At 39.6% G+C, this 19,819-nt stretch overlaps 1 protein-coding gene across 1 annotated transcript in view; it reads right to left on the bottom strand.

The window, feature by feature from the left end:
• Positions 1–425: 425 nt before the first annotated feature.
• Positions 426–19,819, bottom strand: part of esama (endothelial cell adhesion molecule a) — a 75,424-nt gene continuing 56,030 nt past the window's right edge. Inside the window, exons 2-7 of the mRNA XM_042499717.1 lie at positions 8,481–8,635; positions 5,599–5,800; positions 4,228–4,383; positions 3,743–3,865; positions 3,403–3,529; positions 426–1,526 (exon numbers count right to left, since the gene is read on the bottom strand). Of these exons, the coding sequence (XP_042355651.1) occupies positions 998–1,526; positions 3,403–3,529; positions 3,743–3,865; positions 4,228–4,383; positions 5,599–5,800; positions 8,481–8,635 (1,292 nt within the window). The 3' untranslated portion in view covers positions 426–997. The remainder of the gene's footprint in view (positions 1,527–3,402; positions 3,530–3,742; positions 3,866–4,227; positions 4,384–5,598; positions 5,801–8,480; positions 8,636–19,819) is intronic.

Below are 19,819 nucleotides of genomic sequence, written 5' to 3'. Positions count from 1 at the left end.
ACGTAAAAATTATAATAATTATGTAACCTAATTTCAAATATGTAACTATGATAATTATAAATATAGCCCCTAGATTTTTGCTTTTTTTAAGAGATATTTTTCCCTACAGATAGCAATGAGCAAATTAACAAACAAGGCCCCAAAAACAGAAAGAAATTCACAAGAAAATTATCTGAAAATGAGCAAAGGTTAAGGTTAAAAAAAAGACTTGAAATAAGTGCAGAATTTCTTTTAAACTGTATTTTTCTGTAACATAATTGTAACAACATCATTATAATAATTTCAAATATGTATTTTTCTGGACATTTTTTCATAATTTTAACTTTTTTAAAACTCATCTTCAGGCCATTTTCTTCATCACTTTTTACTTATTTCTTTCAGTTTGTGGGACATTTCTCATCAAGTTGGTCATTGCTTTTTTCCCCATGTGTCTGAAAGAAATCAAACCAATTTGCTTGTGAGGGGTGACCAGGTTTTAAAGGGTTAAATAAAGTACAGCTGACCTGCATAACCCTTTTCTTATCTGTATATGAGACCTGCACACACATGATGATCAAGCTGCTGCTCATTTTGTGGAATTCGTGTGTCAGGAGAGAACAAAACATAATAGGACATTAAAAAGCTACAACTGAAAAGAACAAAGTACAACAAATAAAATACATTATTAAAAATGCGCATTGGTAATGTAGAAAAATGGATACTGGACAAAAATGTATGAAAATCATATCTATACATAGTTTGCAGTGTTTACAGTGTTTACAGAATATGAAAGACTTAATATAGTAAAGCAAGTTAACAGTCTGTGTCTGAAAGTCTTGCCAATAAAGCTTGCTGGCACCAGCGAGCGTCAATAAGTGAATTTTACCTTTTTATCTACTTTAATTCTTTGCTAAATATTAGTTAAAGCGTTCCCTTAAAAAAAAAATCAGCTGACCCTTTCTGAGAGCGTAAAGAGGCAGTGTTCCACTGTTTCTGTCGACAGCACTGTTTGCTGGCGTTAGACCAAAGATCCGGCCTGGTTCTGTGCAGGCACCATGATGGGCACCCCTCCCATGCGGGTGATGTTTGAGGCTGTGATGGTGGAGGTGGGCAGCGGTGGCGGGGAGGGAGCAGCTTGGAGCTGCAGGTGAGGCTGGCTGTAGGTCTGCGGCAGCACCTGAGCCTGGGGCAGCTGGGTGTAGCGCTCCGGTCTGGGGAGGGAGCCCCCGTTGGCCTCAGAGGAGACGGTCTGTCCTTGAGGCAGGGTGGTGTCGTTGTTGTAGCTGTAGTGGGTGGGGGTGGAGGCTCCGTGGTGGCGGGACGGGCGGTAGCCATCTGTGCTGCCTGTGGCGGTGATGATGGAGGCAGTGTATGAAGGGGGACGCTGGGGGTACTGCTGCAGGTGGTGGTGGTTGTTGTGGTGGTGGGAGGGCTCTTTATGGTGTGGGCTGGAGGCGATGGAGGACAGGGTGCCGTTCTTGGAGATGATATCTGAACCCATGCCGCTCTTAGCCCAGGACACACGCTTGGGAGCCTGAGCGTCCTCCCTGGAGGTGGACAGGACACACAAGTTACCATTTATAGGGGCGCCTGTAGCTCAGACGTAGAACGGGTCATCCTCTAATCAGAAGGTTGGTGGTTTGATTCCCGGTTCTTCCAGTCAACATGTTGAAGTATCTTGGACAAGATATTGAATGATGGCTGTTCCATCAGTGTGTGAGTGTGCGTGAATGGTTAAAAACTGTTTAGCAGGAGGCACCTTGTATGGTAGCCTTGGCCACCAGTGTGTGAATGTGTCTAAATGAGTGAATGTGACTTGTAGTGTAAAAGCACTTTGAGTGGTGAAATCACTGTACAAGTGCAGGTCCATTTACAGTGGAAACTAAAATTACTGCCTGGCGGTTGTATATCTTCGTGCACTAGTCAAGTTGCGCTTACAGTTTACATGCATGTCAGTGAAAACTTCTACAACCGAGCAGCACAAAAGATCTCTACAATCAGCACAGTGTCAAGGTTAGTGTCACCAATTCAGTCTCTGACCGGCATCCTGCGTTATGACGTAATGGCTGTAAGTGTTTTGTTGACCTTTGACCTTTTGGATATAAAATCTTGTAATTTCATAATTTAGTCATTTTGTCATAATTAGCTTATTAGTTGCATTGTGGCCAAAATCATCTTTTGTAAGGTCACAGTGAGATTGACCCATGAGCTTCTAATGAGTTCATTCTTGTGTCCAAATGAATGTTTTGTGCCAAATTCGAGGAAGCACTCTGAGGTCTGTCTTTTCGATGGCATGTTCAAGAGAATGAGACAGACTCAAGCTCAGTGACCTTGACCTTTGACCATCAAATTCTACAGAGTTCATCTTTGAGTTCAAGTTGACGTTTGTGCCAAATTTAGAGAAATCCTCTCAAGGTGATTGTGATATCGTGTTGACAATAATGAGACAAATGCAAGGTCACAGGGACCTTGACCTGTGACCTATTATCTGCATTTCTAAATTCAAATCAGTTGATTGTTGAGTCCAAGTGGATGTTTTTTGCAACATTTGCAGAAATTCCCTTAAGGTGCTCTTGAGTTATTGCATTTGTGAGAATGAGATGAATGCAAGGTCACAGTGGCCTTGAGCCTTGATCTCTGACAACCAAAGTGCAAAAACTTTATCTCTGACTCATAGTGGACATTTGTGTGGATTTTGAGGAAACTCCCTCAAGGCGGTCTTCAGCTATTCCATTCACGAAAATGGGACGGATGGACAGAACCACCGCAACAACAACAACAACTAAAAATGACATTATGTAAGATTTGCAAGAAGAAGTTACAGATTAGCTGATTGACAGAAATATAAACCAGCAACTATTTGATAATCAAACACTTTAGTCACTGATGCAAAAATGCCAAATGTGCAGCCTCCATCTTCTACAATGTGATCATTGTAGAAGATGTTGGACGACATTGGACTTAAGAAAATTATGTCTTTTTTTTCTAGTTTCTGACATTTTAGAGACAAAAAAAAATAATTGCTTGATTGAGAAAACCGTGAGACGGACGGAAAATAAAATGTAGTTGCAGCCTTACAGTTACAGGGACATATCAGTCAACCACTTTGTCACTTACATTACCTCCTCTTTTTTATTACTGCTCAAAAATCTAATTTTTATTATTTTATCTTTTTGTTAAAACTGCCATTGCAAACAGAATAAACTGTTTCAACAAAAAGTAGCAGGTCTCATTTTTATTGAGCATTAACTTTATAATTGAATGAAGTTAATCACCTCAAACCAAGTGAAATTCTGGAAAGGCATCAGACAGCCTTCATGTTTGAGTTTTGGAGTGTTCTACTGTAAGCAATGTGTTTTTAATGATAAAATACTCTTTTCTTCAGTGATTAAGGCTATTCAGAGGTAAACAGCATGAACTTACTTGATTTCATTGGCCATGTCATCCTCGTTGTCTCTCCGCCTCTTCAGCAGGAAAAAGAAGATGAAGAGGATTGCGAAGCCAATCAGTGAACCCAATGTGGCTCCAACTATCATCCCCACATTAGTGGCTAATCATGGGACACACAATGATTACAGTCACAAAAGCACATGTCTACAGAGCATACAGATCTTTTTTTTCAAAGGTTTTTTTCTCTTCAAAACTGTCTCAAATGAGTGATAAAAATAGGAATTGTTGCGTTATAAGTAATCAAACACCAGCTTATATAATTTTCTCTTTCTGTGTATATGGTGATTGTGTGTGCTGTTGTGTGTTTACGTACAGGTGACGATGTCCAGGTTGATGACGCAGGTCTCTGAGCCAGCTGAGTTGCTGGCTGTGCACACATACTTCCCTGACATGTTGCTGCTCAGGTTGCTCAGTTTCAGAGTGCCCATCTTCTCATCTAAAGCAGCAGAAAACACGCAGAATTACAGTCAAACATGCATGTATGCATATTATTCCATTTGCACATGAAAATACACACATGACAGCACAAAGTCAGAATGCATGACAGTGGCATGCATTGTTTTGACGCAATTGTGGATATGCTTAATTTGACACTGTATTTTGAATTATACTACATTACTATATAACTATAGTTTGTAGGATACTTGCTACATACACAACTGATTATCATATTTCTAGAATTAAAACAATGCATAAGCGCAAAGACTGTCCTTGCTCAACTCCAGTAACAGGAGCAGGTCCATACATGGTACTGCAAAGTGAGTAATAAGAATGAGTAAGTGTGCTGGCTCCACTCACTTAGCATGGGTGAGAAGAAGACCTCCGAGGTGGGACTGGTTTTCTTCCACCTGTACAGAGGGATGGGCTTCCCAGAGCTGGATCTGCAGCTCAGAGTCACATTCCCCTTCAGCACCGGCTTCCCTGACAGAGAGCACTTGGGAACAGCAGGAGGGACTGACACAAGAGGATTACACAGAGTTTATTTTGTTAGAATCTACATCATAATATATGTCATTTAACCCTGTTTAGTCAAGTTTTCAATGTAAGAAGTACAACTATATTTATAGTTCTTACATTGGAAAATTGACTAAAAAGTCACTGTAAAATCTGACAAGTTGATCTTAAAAAAATACAGGAAATAAATATAACTGTTCTTACCTTTTGTTTACTTTATATCTGTTTTTAAGATTTTGCTTTAAGTTTTGTTGTGTTTACTTAGTTTCTTGAAGGCATCTTAAAAAGACAAGTGACATGAACTTAAGCTTAAGCTAACCAAGTTAGTCTGACTCAGCTGAATAGTTGTTTTATCTTGGTGGTATTTAAGAAACTGATTGCATTTGATAAATAAAATAAGCTTAAGAAAGAAAGATTTGTTTGCAGGATTATTTTCATCCTGAACATCTTAAGACAAGGCCAGAGTTAGCACGAAACAAAAGGAGCTGTAAAATCAAACAAATCCACTTTAAATCCTCGTAAAGTAAATCTTTAAAAAATAATTACTTTGACGAAATATTTCTCTTTAAGGAAAACATTTCACTGTTTATTAATTAATTAATTTATTTTTCAGTTTGGTTATATCCTGTTTTTTTAATGAACACAGCATATTCATTAAAATTATATACACCAATACAAATATAAATATGACAGATCCAGCAGGGACACTAATTTACATTCATAGTCCCTTGGCAGACAATAGAAATACAGAAAGAAAAGGCAAAGAAGAAAGAGAGAAACAAACAAACAACAATTCATACAGAGGAATCAACAGCAGCAATGTAAAGTATATGGCCTAAAGTGCATGCTATAAAGTGCATGATGCAAAGCGCCTTATCAATATGCAAAGTGCATGATTCAGCACGTGTTGATTGCGTGAATGTATCATGTACGCCCAACACATACATACAACAATAGTAGTGTAGTTATTCAGTTAAGTCAGACTAATTTGATTTACTTAAAAAATTAAGTTGCTGTCAGTTGCATAGAACAAGTTAATTAACCCCTCATTTTTAAGTTGCAAAAACTTCACAATTAGGTATGAAATATACATACATTTAAACTAATAGTTATATTTATTTATCTGTATCAAGGCAGTTGGTTTCTTAAATTTCTCAAAACAAAGAGCAGCTTGTGAGCTCACAGAACGTGGTGCAGGCAGGATGTGATTCTTACCCCTCACGTCCAGGCTGAGCTCAGCGGTGAGACCAGGATTATCAGGGATGATGACCTGGCAGAGGTACCGTCCTGAGTCAGTCTCCTGGGTGTTGTTGATGTACAGCGACACGTCCCGTGACGGCATGTTAGCGGTGAACCCGACGCGGCCCTTAAACTGGGAGCTGCCCACGCTCATGGAGCCTTTGGTGGAGGCGATGATCTGGATGAAAAGACACAGAGAGCACATATCAGACGTAAAGAAACAGGAAATAAAAACGGCTTGTGAGCATGCAGTTCAGGAACATGTAATTGTTTATATTAGTGAACAACGGAGAGAGCCGTTTCAGTGACATGCATGTCAATATGATTGTATTTGGTGGTTAACCCAGAGTCAGAGGGGTCAGAAGGATTTTAATCCTAACATCTCCTGCCCAAAACATTGTGATTGTTTGGACATTTTTTAAAAAAAACATTTGGTTAAATTCATGACAGAATAAACTGAGTTACATGAACACAATTTGTACTCTACTCATAAAATCTTCTTATAGAATCATGTACAGCTAACGTTAACCCTCAGTGTGCCGGAACACACAATGGACACTGCTAAGAAAAAAAGAATAAATCCCAACTGATGGGATTTTGTGTGTCTGCATTTGAATGCTTAATGTACATCACAGGAGTTGGTTCTTTGAATATCAGCAGTGATTTCTGCAAACAGGGTCAACAGTCAGCACCTCCAAGTCTGAGGCCATGCTTCTCTGCCAGAAAACGGTGGATTGCCCCCTCTGGGTTGGGATAGAGTTACTGCCCCATGTGAAAGAGTTCAAGTATCTTCACGAGTCCACAAGTGAGGGTAGAATAAAGCGTGAGTTGGACAGGTGGTTTGGTGTGGTGTTTGCTGGGATAGGAGCATCATGCTGGGCTGTTTGAGGCTCAGAGGGAGCTGAGTCGAAGGCAAAGCTTTGATTTACTGGTCTATCCATATTCCGACCCTCACCTCTGGTCATGAGCTAGAGACCGAAAGAATAAGATCATGGATACCACAAAACATGAGTTTCCACCACAGTGTGGTAGGGCTCAGCCTTAGAAACAGGGTGAAGAGCTCAGAGATCCAAAGAGAGCTCGGACTAGAGCCGCTGCTACTTTGGAAGGGGGCCAGTTGAGGTTGTTCAAAAACATGGGGAAAAGGCGATGAGCAACTTAACAAGGTATGGCTCCAAAATCAGCAAGGAATTAGAGAAAAGATACAAGAAAATTACCCAGAGAAAAAAAGAGGAAAGACTGAGAAAAAGAAAGGAAATGTTAAAAAAAAACCAACAACAACAACAAGAAAATGACCCAAAATGTTCCAAAAACTAAAAAAAATATATATAGTGGTTTATTTTCTTCTGAAACAAATTTAGATAAATAATAAAAAAAACATTTCTTGGTGGTTTCCAAGGTGGTCATTGCCTTTTCCCCCCATGTTTTTTTTCCTTTCTTTTTTTTTTTTTTAAATCAAACCAATTTGTCAATTTGTTTCAAAGGGTTAAAGACTGATTTAACAACCTGCTTAAGTAACATTGAAATTTCAATGCAGATTGAGTCAATACCACTTAGTTCATGGAAGCCAGTTAGGTTTGGTGTGAGACAAAAAACACTAAACAGCTCACTACATAGTTAGTCAGAAGCATTTACCTCACATTATCTTGACTGCACACCGTGGGGATGGCTGTGCATCTTTGTAACATACACATGCAACTCTCTGAAGAGCTGCGGTATCCAGGTTTGTCTTTGAGGCAGAGACAGTTTGTTCTTTTTATTCATCTTTTTGGCTCTAAATGACAGTGAAGCAGAGTGGGACACTGGATGGCCATCCAGGCAAAAAAAAAAAAAGCTTCACTTTTAATCAACTGTGTCTTTTCCAGCTCTCTGAGTTCTCCTCTCCCCTGTTTCCTTTCTGATTGTGATCCTCTTTTGGCTCGTCCATCTGTACAGCCCAGTAATCTGACCCGGGCAGATATGTAAACTGAGCCACAGCCAGGTCTCCAGATAATGTGTAAAAACACAATACAGAGTTGAGGAGGGGGCTGTTCAGATGGGACTTGTTATGCAAGACCCCTCTGCTTCGTTTCATGTTTTAACGCAGCCATTATTTCATAAAGAATCTGATATGGAAAAACACATTTATCCTACTCCACACTAACTACTACTACTTATTATCAATCATACCTCCGCTATTATTATCATAACTATAAGTGAATTATAACCACATACATAAACTACAATATGTACTAACATGTAATATTACATGCTATCAAAAAATACATTTATTAATTTTATCACTACTACTATTGTTATATGTTATTGTTACTTTTATTGTTGCTGTGCATCTATCCCTCTCTCTCCCTCCTATGTATCACTTTGTGTACTGTAATTTTATTGTTTTTTACAACATCTATTGCATGTCTGTGCATCCTGAGAGGGGGATCCCTCCTCAGTCGCTCTTCCTCAGATTTCTGCCATTTTCTCCCCCATGTTTTAGGGTTTTTTTGGGGGAGTTTTCCTTAGTATCGGTGAGGGTCTAAGGACACAGGGACATCTGATGCTGTAAACCATCTGTGATAACAGGCTTTATAAATAAAATTTAACTGAACTGAATTTATTTCCTAATGCAGGAGAGCTACAGTGCTCGATACAGTGCTTGTATTAAAACCTTAAACCTTTTGTGTCTTGGATTAATTTCTAAGGGTTTATGAAGGAAGAGCTTTGCCAGATTAACAGTGTAAGAACAGGCAAAGGTTGTAGGTAATCCCACATATTATAGCCACAGCTGCTGGGCTGGAGATACTGTATATACAGGATATGAAGCAAAACATGAACAAATATCACCTCCATGATTCTGGTGTTCATTTCCTTACCAGCTGGGAGACGTTAGAGGAGAAAAAATTCCAGAGGATGGTGTTGGTGCTCAAGTCACTGGCCGGGATTGTGCTGTACGAGGCCTTCAGCACCACCATCTGACCCTTGATCACATCCATACTATGCTGGGGCATCTGGATCTGGGCCCATATCCCTGTTTGGAGGAGGAGGAGAGAGAACTGTTAGTGTGACCTCTCTGTAAGACAGGTCAAGTTTTCATCCTATTCACAGAGTGGAGCTGAATGCATCTGTATTCATAACAGCAGTCAAAATTTCATTTGCAAAGCTGACGACACAGTAGTAAACACGTTTTGAATTTCATATCATGTCATAACTCAGCTGCTGCTGCTGCCTTCAAGAAAACTTTTACAATTCTTATGTTGTGTAAAAATGTCACCAGCACACAGATTTGACAAATTAGGATCTGATCCAACATTACTCATAACAGTGATTAAAATGGACTGTGGGGAAGAGATTTCACATGCCATAAATGATAATAACAGCATCTGTGATTAACCCTTTGAAACCCAGGGCAAAAAAAGTCAATTTAGATTCAGGAAATTACTTTTTAAAAAGCTAGGGAAAAACTGTGCTAACAGATATCACAATTACATATTTAAAATTATGTTATAGAGTTATTATAACTTTAAATGCACTTTTTTCAGGTATTCTTTTCTTTTTACTAATTTCTTGATAAATTTAAGGACATGTCTTTATGCGTAGCTCATCCAGTTTTTGAAAGAAATCAAGCCAGTTTGCCAGATTTCCACTTACTATTAAAAGTCTTGCATGAATGTCAAAGGACAAAGGCAAGTCTATGCATTAAGAATCTGAGAAATCATTGGCTCATTGGTCAGTTTCATCATGTCGTTGGAATAAACATATAAAAAGAAGTCTGTTCACCATCATGAAAATCATTAAAAATGTTGCTCCTACCAACCAGTGTTGGGAGAATATCCATGCAGGTGAGTACGTGAGGTCTTCAAAAGTCTACAATAAACATCTTCTGAGTTGTCAACATCAAGCGACTGACTCGCTCAGCAGAAACTTAGTTCAGAACAACAGTTTCTATCAGGTCATCCCAAGAAGTCAATCTGTCCAGCTGCATGTCCACAGAGCTCTCTGTTCTTCATCCAGACAAGATTTGATCTAACAGACTTATCAGAGGCTTTATGTGACGTCTATATGTGACGTTGACATGAGAAAAAAAATGCTGGGAATCCTGCAACAGCACACGAAACAACTCTTTTATCATCAGTGTCAAAATGTTTACCTCTGTTTCAGTTAGAAATGACATTATGTAGTGAGAAAATAAGGAAACATATGTAATAATAAACAACATGTCGTCAGACATCAACCCATATTACAGCTATGTAAGGTTCCAGCGACTGGAAATAAATTTGATGCTATGTTACATAATGTGATGGGTTGTCTGTGGAAGATTACTGCAACAATTTCATTACGCACAAGAAAATTCAATGACTTTTCCAATACTTTCAATGATATTTAGCAATTACATGACTTTTACAGCCTGAAAAATGCAATTGTGAAATATCATGATTTTAACCAGAGAACTTATTTTAGGCCTCTAACCAAAAACTCATTCAAAAAACCTATTGACTTCAAGATGAGCACACTGGGAGTGCTAAAATGCTAACTCATTTCCAAGTTTTAAGACAAATTCCTGGGGAACTCTATGTTAGCATCTTCTTGATGCTATCTTCTTCATAGACACCATTACATACAATAATCAAAAATTATTCAAGTTACAGATTCTTATACTTTTCAATAAACGAGAGGAACAAAGTAAAACTCAATATTTCTCTGTGATCAACCAAAAGGGACAATGCATTTTACTTGGATTCATGTCATTGTTGCTAAGTTGGTGTCTAACGAACCTATTCTTTACTTGATTACTACATTCAGTATCAGTATTATGTCACACTGTGTACTAAATGAAATACAGAGAACAAGCTTGTGAATCCACCAGAGGCTGTCATGTGGCAAAATAAGAAGAGTTCATGTATCTGGAGCAGCCTGAAATGCACCACTAAGGAACTCATTGTCAGAGTAAACTGTGGTGTGCATGTGTGACCAGAGTGGGGCAGCAGAGAGCCAAAACACATCTGCTACTAACAGAGAAATGTGGCATGCCCTCTCTGCATGCTTGTATTTAGCTGTTTTTCTGTTGAAAATAATTTTATATGTGTGATGTTTACTTTAATGTGTCAGCAGTTAGGAAAATTACCAACTTATATTTAAGTGCACTGTAACTGCGTGACAGTCAGCTACACATTTGATTGAGAAAATTCACTGTTAAGATCACTGTGCTCTATTCATTCAATTATTTCATGCAATATTTTTTTGCTTACTACCATAAGTTTCAAAGTTTTGAGATTCCCTACTTTGGGAAAAATATTGTTGCTTTGGATAATGTTGTTAGAAATCAGAAAATTCATTCACTGTCCATACTAGAACCTCTAAGACAGGGATAGTAACAAATAAATCGAAACACCCCCCCCCCCCCCCACACACACACACTCCCAATCTTCTCATTTTCTTTCTCATCTTTGACCTCTCCCCTCTTCTCTGAGCAGGATTTTTCTTTGTCTTTCAGACTCTTCCCTAAAAAAAATATCCCTTTTAAAAATTTGAACATTGAGGAGAGGTGCATCTGAGTCAATTCTGATCAGTCTAACACGGCTGCCAGCTCTCAAGTGTTTATGTGTTCATCAGAAGGCATGCAATGTAGAAATGTGGCAGGTGTGCACATTTTAAAAAATTGATAAGATTTCGGTGTGTGTGCTCATTGGCATGAGCTTCGTGTGAATACTAATGCAAAATGATTGGAATCTAGCTAATGACATCCTCTCATGCACCAACTCTGCAGCCACGACACTGCACTCCAAAAATAGTGATTTCAAAGCCACGCAAGATTTTCACACACACACATGCACGATGCATACTGTAGTATCCTGCATCACTGTACTGAGACGGGGACTGAATAACAAGACATTCTCACTAATTGGTGCCATTGGGTGCCACCATTGTAACTAACAAGAGTGTGTCTCCATGCACAGGAAGTGATGCAATCAAATGTAAGTGCAAAAGTATGAAGTAGTGTTCTGTCCAGACTCATCAGTGACTGCTGCGCCTCCTGACTATATCTGCACCAGCTATATACTACAAAGAGGAAACTTGGTCTACCAATGTCATGGTACATGACTTGTGGGTATTGAAGTCCGCAGTATTCAAATAGTGGCCTCGGGCTGGCTACTATTTGGGGTCACCAACTTGCAAAGTTCCCTGGTGTTGCTTTAAAGTCACAATGAAAGTGTATTTCAGAAGTGTCCTGCCTGCTTACTCCAGCATATTAAGGTGGTGACACAGAAAGTGGTGAACCAGTAGGATATCAGCTAAAGAGAGAAGAACAGATTGATGTTTTGTGGTGCGATTGTTATAACTTGTTTTTATATGCAACTCTTGTTACAGAACAATACCTTACTTTTAGGCACTTCTTTTTATATTTGACTTCAATAGCAGCCCTTTGGCCCCTTGTGGGCAGTGGAATCAAGCAGTGTAGTCAGTTCGTATTTAACCTAGTCCTGCCCTACTGTGATGTATAGGGATGTCATTTCTTTTTGCCCTCCCCGATCCAATCTGATCCGATCCGATCAAATCTGATCCAACTAATTTATTATTGAGTATCTGCAGATAACGAGTCCTGATCCAATACTTTTGTTTTCCTAGATAATACAACTGCACAGTGCTCACCTTAAGAATGCTTAGTTAAAATCATTAATAAAATTTCCTGCATCCAAGCTGTTCCTTGATGGGTTTTTTTTTTTAACTTATTAGCCTAATATTGCTATTTATTTATTTTTGATTGGTTAGTACTACTGTGCTGTGACTGTTAAGTACTCTTTACATCGATTAGGTCAAGGCTGGTTGTGCAAAGAGGTCGTGGTTAGGGTTCATACTAGCCTATCACAGCAGAGTAGGGTGGGACTAGGGGGAACAATCTTGGGAAAAAAAAACATTTTGACATATAATCCCTTCAAAAATGATCTGGTGAGCTTGTTAGGAAACGGTTGCTTATTTACACTGAGCAGTTGGGGAGGGACATTAACATTATCATTAACATTATCTTTGTCAGTGGACTACAAGCATCTACATATTACACTCTACTGTAGATCTGCTGTTGAAATTCCGGGATGCCGCAAACCAACACCAGGACATTATAAAAAAAAGCACATGGTTAGGATTAGGCTACAAAGGCATGTGGTTGGGTTTGGAGTAAATCATCATGGTTTTGCTCTACATTTACACAGGAAGTGAACAGTAGGCTCCTAGATAAAAGTCCATGGTTGGCTGATTCCACCCACCATCCCTACTGCCCACCCTAATGCCCACCCTAGTGCGACCTTCCAGCTCCTTAGATTACTACGAGTCACATTCAACCATTCCCAAACACACAAACTGATGGCTGAGGCTCCTGTACGAGGCACTCAGTTTTTAAACAGACACCAAATGGAACAGCCATCAGAGGCAATTTGGGGTTCAAATTGTAACTATGACTTCAACATTGTCTACTAATAAACTGCGATCATGAAATTACTGATTGTAATGAGATTCCGGGTTCCCCCTGGTGTTAGGAAAATCTAGCTTCAATTTCAAATAAATGTATTTTCTAATGAACAACTCTGCTTTCCCTGCACAGCTGAAATTAGAACTGCAACAATGTGCCATGTAAAGAGATCTCCACAGAGAGTAGGTGTAGGTATCAGCTTCTCTGTTACTGTGGAGACGGATGGCGCTGATAGAGAAAGGATCAGTGCTGAGAGAGAAAGAGAATGTATGTGCTATACAGTAAAAGACTGTCTAAGAAAGACTCAGTCCGGTGAAGTCATTATGAAATCCACAGAGGTAAGGAAGGAGATGGATGAAAAAAAAGGTGCTGAAGAGGAGAGAGGAAGGACAATAGAAGAGATTCATTGTATCAGTCAGTCTTTGGACCCTAAGAAGATTTGCTGTAGCGGTGAGAAGCAGACCTCCAGTCTGGAGAGGTGTTGACTGATGGATGGATGGTTGGATCAGTGGACATACAGAGATGACAGAAAGAGGCTTAAACATAAATGCAATGAGTCACTGTGGAGCGGCTCTCTGATGATTGTAGTAAGCCTGTAACAGACTCTACTGAGAGGCTGCTGTAAGTCTCAGAGAGAGGGACAGACGGACAGATGGAGGAATGGATGTACTTATCCATAGACGGTATATTACATACAGTATATGATGGTCGGCACATCCCTAGTTTGGAGACATATCTAAAAAAGTCCTTCCTAAAATCTCAATGTCTGTTTAGGTGGACACTACAGTATATTGAGAGTATGTTTTACTGTGTTACCTTTCTTTCAGACAGTGGTTTCCATTAAGTTAATGAAGTGATTGTATCGTTCTTATCAAAGCCAGACTCCATTGACAAAAACAGTAATTTAACATAAATGTAAACAGGAGCTGCTGTTGCCTCCATCAGTCAGTTTCATTGTGTTATTGTCTGACTTTCGCATCTGAAAGGGTTAATCGAATTCACCAAAGTCACGCAATAAGACAAAGTAACTAACTGATGGAGGCAGCAGTAGACCAGCAGTTCCCGTATTCAGCAAGTTAAAATAATTGATTTTTTAAATCGAGTCTGGTGGCTTTGACAAGAGCGGGGCACTGAAGCTGCTAACAGCTTTCCTGTTGGAACAAGCTGTCTGACAGAAAGGACAGCGATGAAAATCCTCTCAGTATTGCATACAGTGGAACTCCAGCCTGCTTCTCCAAACTGGGGGCATGGAGACTGATATCTACTGCACTCTTCCCTGTCTTTGTGCTGCGCTGTCTCCTGGCTGTAACTTCAGAATTGACTGAAAGACTTTTGACAAGAAAGCAAATAATCTCATTTCCAAAAATGTGTCTGAGTGTTTGATCAGAAGGACCTGAGAGGCTCTGTTGTTGCTTTGCATGGACATGGTGCTTACTATTGTAGAAAACAAAACATAGTATTTTGTTCTAAAGCTGCAATTTGGTGACCTGCAGTGTGCATACAAGACCACCGAGCAGGGATTACTCCCACACCAACATTTCATTGCAGGAAATGGGCCAAATCTCCAGCTCCTCATTAGTGTGGATGGGCTGCTCTTCATGATTTAGCCTGATCAGACGGTGTGTTTTTTTCCCCATAAAAATCTTGCCAAGTGCTGCTGTAAGAAGATTTCCTGACAGAAATCCTCAGTGATTCCGATGAGAGTGCAACCCACCAGGGGGAAAAGATGAATGAATGAATGGAGAGATGGAATATGGAGGGATAAATAGAGAAATGAACAAGGCCACATGAATCAGACTCATAACACTCACTCTTCACTCTTAATTTGGTCAGTGAGTCTTAATCTATCCCAGTGTGGCAGCTCTGAAATCCACTCTGCAGGCTTCATGACGATTGGCTTTAAATATTCCATGGTGACTGATGGCGGTGCAGATGGAAGCCTGCACGCTCAGTGTGAAGGGAATAAAGGGAGTAATGAGGTCTAGATGGGTCTCACTGCAGGTAATGAGGGAATTTCACTAAGTCTGATTTAACAAGGTGTTTCATGGTTAGAAGGAGCAGCTTCTTTTCATCCCTCTGCCTTTACAGGTGAATGTGCACTGTAACAGGACTTTATATGGCTACAATGGGGACGTGGATCTTTGGAAACATGATAGTAGGCTTACAGGTTTACAAACGTTTTTAAACCACAGCCCCATCAAAGGATTTTTTGAGCTGACCGATAGCAGGTGAGAAATGTAGTGCCAAAGAAAAAATGCTGTGTGATGGCAAGGTCAAGTGGTAAAATACTCTGAATACAACATCCTTAGCTTAGGGTACAGATTTGGTTGTTGGGTTTGATGATTACGTAAGATAAGAGTTAAACTTGTAATAGAACAGGTAGAAAAATGGGAGATAAAAAAAAGATAAATTACTTCTGCCTAATTTCACTGGTGGTGGTGGACAAAGTTTCTAGTGTGCTTATTTTGTGAACGCTGTCGAAAAAAAAAGAATCCAAACAATTCAGCTTAACATGGCAGGATATTAAACACGCACTATAACTCTTTTCATACAATGTTGTTTACTCGCGGTAAACTATTTCCTGTTGGCAAAACAATGAGACTGGCTGATAATGTAATCAGGCTGTTTTATGACAGCGACTGAAAAACTGAGCTGTTTATTTGGAAAACACGGCAACATTTTATTCATGCACCAGTACATGTTGAATTTTGCCTTTTATTTTCATTTTTTAATTAAACACAGCTCAGACTTGTGTATGGTTATAGGCTAGGACTCAATACAGAGCAAATGTACAGGCAGGACACGAGGCAACATATGAGTGTTGAAGATGACACAATGCCTCGGTGAGAATATGAACCTCAGAGCCAAGTGTTTATTGTACACCAGTTGGTTGGCATTCCTCTGAACGCTATATGGAGGCACAACAGAGCCAGTTCTCTCCCTTGATGAAAATAGTTGTGTACATGTGTGTTTGTGTGTGTGTGTGTGTGTGTGTGTGTGTGTGTGTGTGTGTCTGCATGTGTGTGTGTGTGTGTGTGTGTGTGTTTCTGTAAGTGCAAATCTCCTAATTACAGGAAACACTTCGGATTGAGACTGTTTACTTCTGCAGGCCTCGCTGCAGATAAAGCAGAAGTCAAGGCATCTTTGATGGGGGTGAACCTGACTCGCGTCTTTCATGCTATAAAGATGGGTGGAGTGGCTCGGTGGCTTCCTCTGAGAGCGTTATCAGCCACTTTGAGTAAACCACTGAAGCGAAATAGATGGAAAATGAGAAGGTCATAGGTAAGATGTTGTGAAGTTTCTTTCTACATCCCAATTTCAAATACATCTGTTCGTCATCTTATATATGAAGAAGAAGCTTTGGGAAAAAACCCAATCTCTACAACAGCCTCAGTAAAGAACAAGATAATGAAGGGGTGACAGGGTGAGAACAAGAGCAATAAAAGACAGAGAGGAGAGAAATGATCTAATCTGGAAAATCAGTGGTCAGAAGTAGTTCAGTGTTGCAAAGATGTCCCCATGGAGTCCTCTCTCTGGGGGCTGGGTGGAGGCATGATGCCATGGACTCTCATGGAGATAAACTATTGACCCGACTCATGGGACAGCTTATCCCAATTTCAACAGATCTAACTTTGCCATCAAAGTGGGAGAAAATATGTGTGACTGAGCACCTATCAGGAGTTAGATCAAACAAAAGCATGAAATGTTGTTAATATTTAGAAGAATGTCTGCCCATACACCGAGAAGCTGACAATATTAAGGTGTGCTTTCAGGCACATGGAAAAGGTTCATCTAGTCTCAGAAATAAAGTCTGAATGATTTTTCACTATATTAATTTACTTGTTTTTTTGTCTTGTCACAAAGCTGTGGCTTCACTTCCTTCCTTGAGAAGGGTCACAGTTGGTGTCAGATGTATATATACCTGTCTTGGCAAAAACTGCAAGTGACTCCTGGTACTAAATGTACAACCAGATGTAATGTGAATGCAATGACTATGTTGTGTATACTGTCACACAACCTGAAAAATGTAATTTGCTGTCATTTTTCAGTCACATTGATCCTGAAACAAAATTTTGAGATTCATACAATGTTAGAAAGTTAAAATTCCAAGCTTGCTAATGATATCAGTCTTGTTTTTGCACTCCAAAAATTAAGCAAAATACTTCACAAAATAACTGTCACTGGGCCATGATCTTGAGGAAACAGCCTCAAAAGTTTGCAGTATGGTGACTGCGAAGATACTGGCCTTCCAAACTGGACTCTAGGGGATGTCCCAGTGTGTAATTTACACAGAAAAGCTTGTGGATACTTGACTTGTAACCACCAAAGTAACGAAAACAAGCATACCCAACAACGCGGTGCAAAAAGACAAGAAAATATTGGATTGGTTCAGTGGTACAGAGTCACCTCTTTTCCCGTCTCTCATTTACCATGCTGTCAAATCTGAGTTAATTATACTTTGGTGCTCATGGTTTACTTAAATTGAACTGAGCGATTGAATTGTTGGAAATCTAACTGAGCTCACAATGTGTAGCATGGCCACTGATAATACCTAAGGTTTGAATAAATATGTTATATAGAACTTACCCAAGCGGGTCATCAGAGGCAACCCGGTGGGTTTCAAGAGGTTTTCATATTGTGAAAGCCAAGAATTCACATGAGAACTCACCATCTTGGCTTTCAGAATATCAAACTCTTATCATCAAATCCAAACAAAAGCCCAACAGTGACAAGAAGGAGATGTTGACACAAATACATGTTTATCTAGAAATGAGCTGTTGCCACATCAAATTGATTTTGATAGAGCACACCATAAATGGTTTTTATAATCAAACACGTGTTGCACATTTAAGGCAGTCCCTAACTTCATTTCTTTAGTTTCCCACTACTGTCGAGTCACGCAAAGAACTGAGTATCCATATCATATCACAAGGTTAAAATAACAGCTTTCCAATATCATTCAAGCTTTATCCTGCACAACTAATCTGGTAAAAACTGATGAAATATTAAGGATCAAACTGCTGAATATCAGATTATTGAATTTAAAACTATCTACAGCTTCATGTTTTCAGTCTGCAGCCTAGTTGTTAACATTTGATCAAATCTGCATCACTAAAAGTCTGCCTGCTTTGACAGTAAAAATCTGATACAAAAAAGTGTACAATAACAAAGTAAGACAATGTGTTGAACATGTTAAAGAACAGGGAAAAAAGTGGGAGATAAATAGTAACATAATACTGCCTCCAGTTTCACTGCTGAATTGACTGTTGGTGTGGACCAGGTTTCCTGTACACTAATATCCACAACAGTTCAGTTTAACAGGCCAGGATATTACACACAGCAGTTCCTGTTCACACTAAACACATAGACAACACTCAGCTGAAACACTGTGGCACTGCAGAACAGTCTGAAGCTTATGATCACGAGACAAGATCTTAAGTTGCAAAGAACACCTTTGTTTTATTTTTCTAAACAGATTTTGTCCTCAGTGGACTTTAGAGAGTACAACACTCGTGGAAAACTGTTAATCCTGTGTCAAGTCAGAGGGAATATTACTGCAAAAGTTTGGATTTTGTTAACATCTGTTAAAGTATATTATCTGTTAATGTGTAGAATTTAGTATAGACTTTCTAGCCATTCAAATTAAGATTCAAGTTTTCCACCTCTCGTGTACTTACTCTGATTCCTGTTTCAATGCACACTGTTGCAACCACTTATAACAGATGATGTTAAACAGTTCTTTCTGTGCACTACATAAATTACGCATTTATAATAACAGAACTCGGCACTGAACTCAGCGCTGAATAATTAAGTCACACCTAACATCACACATTCACAGCTACAACACAAGCTGAGCATGCTTTTACTTTTACCTGATACCACAGTGTTAATGTGTAAAATGATACATAGACATGGCGTGAATACTTGATAGCGCACATTTACAACAAATTAACCAGTAGGCACAGCCCACATATACAAATCCAAACACACACAGAAAACACCATATATACCATATCATGCAGGTGCCGTCAGACTGTCCAGGACTTGATGTGGCAGCATGATATGTGGGCAGGCAGCATCAGTTGAGAACGTGGCCCAATGGAACCTGATGCATCTGCATGTTATGACACTGGATGACCACAGGTTGAAACGCTGTCTGTAACAGCTATATAAGAAGCACAAAGGTCTCATTCGGGCAGGTGGGAGGGGCAGTGGATGGATTCAACAAACCCCAGTCTTTCCCACGGAAGGTTGACGTCCGCTTTTTCTCTATACCTTTATCATTGCCTAATCCACCAGTGCCAGCATGTGCCTTCATCGACGGCCCAGTGTTGGGTGCCATGCTCTTTTGATACCTAGAGCGTAACATGTACAGAAGTCCACTTCAAAGTGGCAACATGTTACGACTTGGGATAAGAACGTGTCTGTGAATTATGACATGGGCCATAGTGGGAATAACCCCGGAGGCTCAGGGGCAAAACTCAGCAGACTTCTCTGCTGCTGACATTCCTCTCCACCTAAACTATAGCTATAATCTACTCACTTTTCACATACATAGAAGCACTGCAGAAGTAATCCCATTACAGTGAGAACCAAAACAGTGCTTCATTTAGCTGTTTTTCTGAACCTACTGTCGATATGAAGCCATTTGGTCCTCACAAACACAGAGGCGCTCATGTGCTCAAACACACACACAAAGACACACACGTACAGCTTCTCGTTCTCAGAGAGGGCTCAGGGCTAGAGAGC

Source organism: Plectropomus leopardus, chromosome 13 (genome assembly GCF_008729295.1).
Source record: "Plectropomus leopardus isolate mb chromosome 13, YSFRI_Pleo_2.0, whole genome shotgun sequence".
In the NCBI taxonomy this organism is placed as follows: domain Eukaryota; kingdom Metazoa; phylum Chordata; class Actinopteri; order Perciformes; family Serranidae; genus Plectropomus; species Plectropomus leopardus.
Note: the sequence above shows the minus strand (reverse complement) of the source record. Positions and strands in the feature narration are given on the sequence as shown.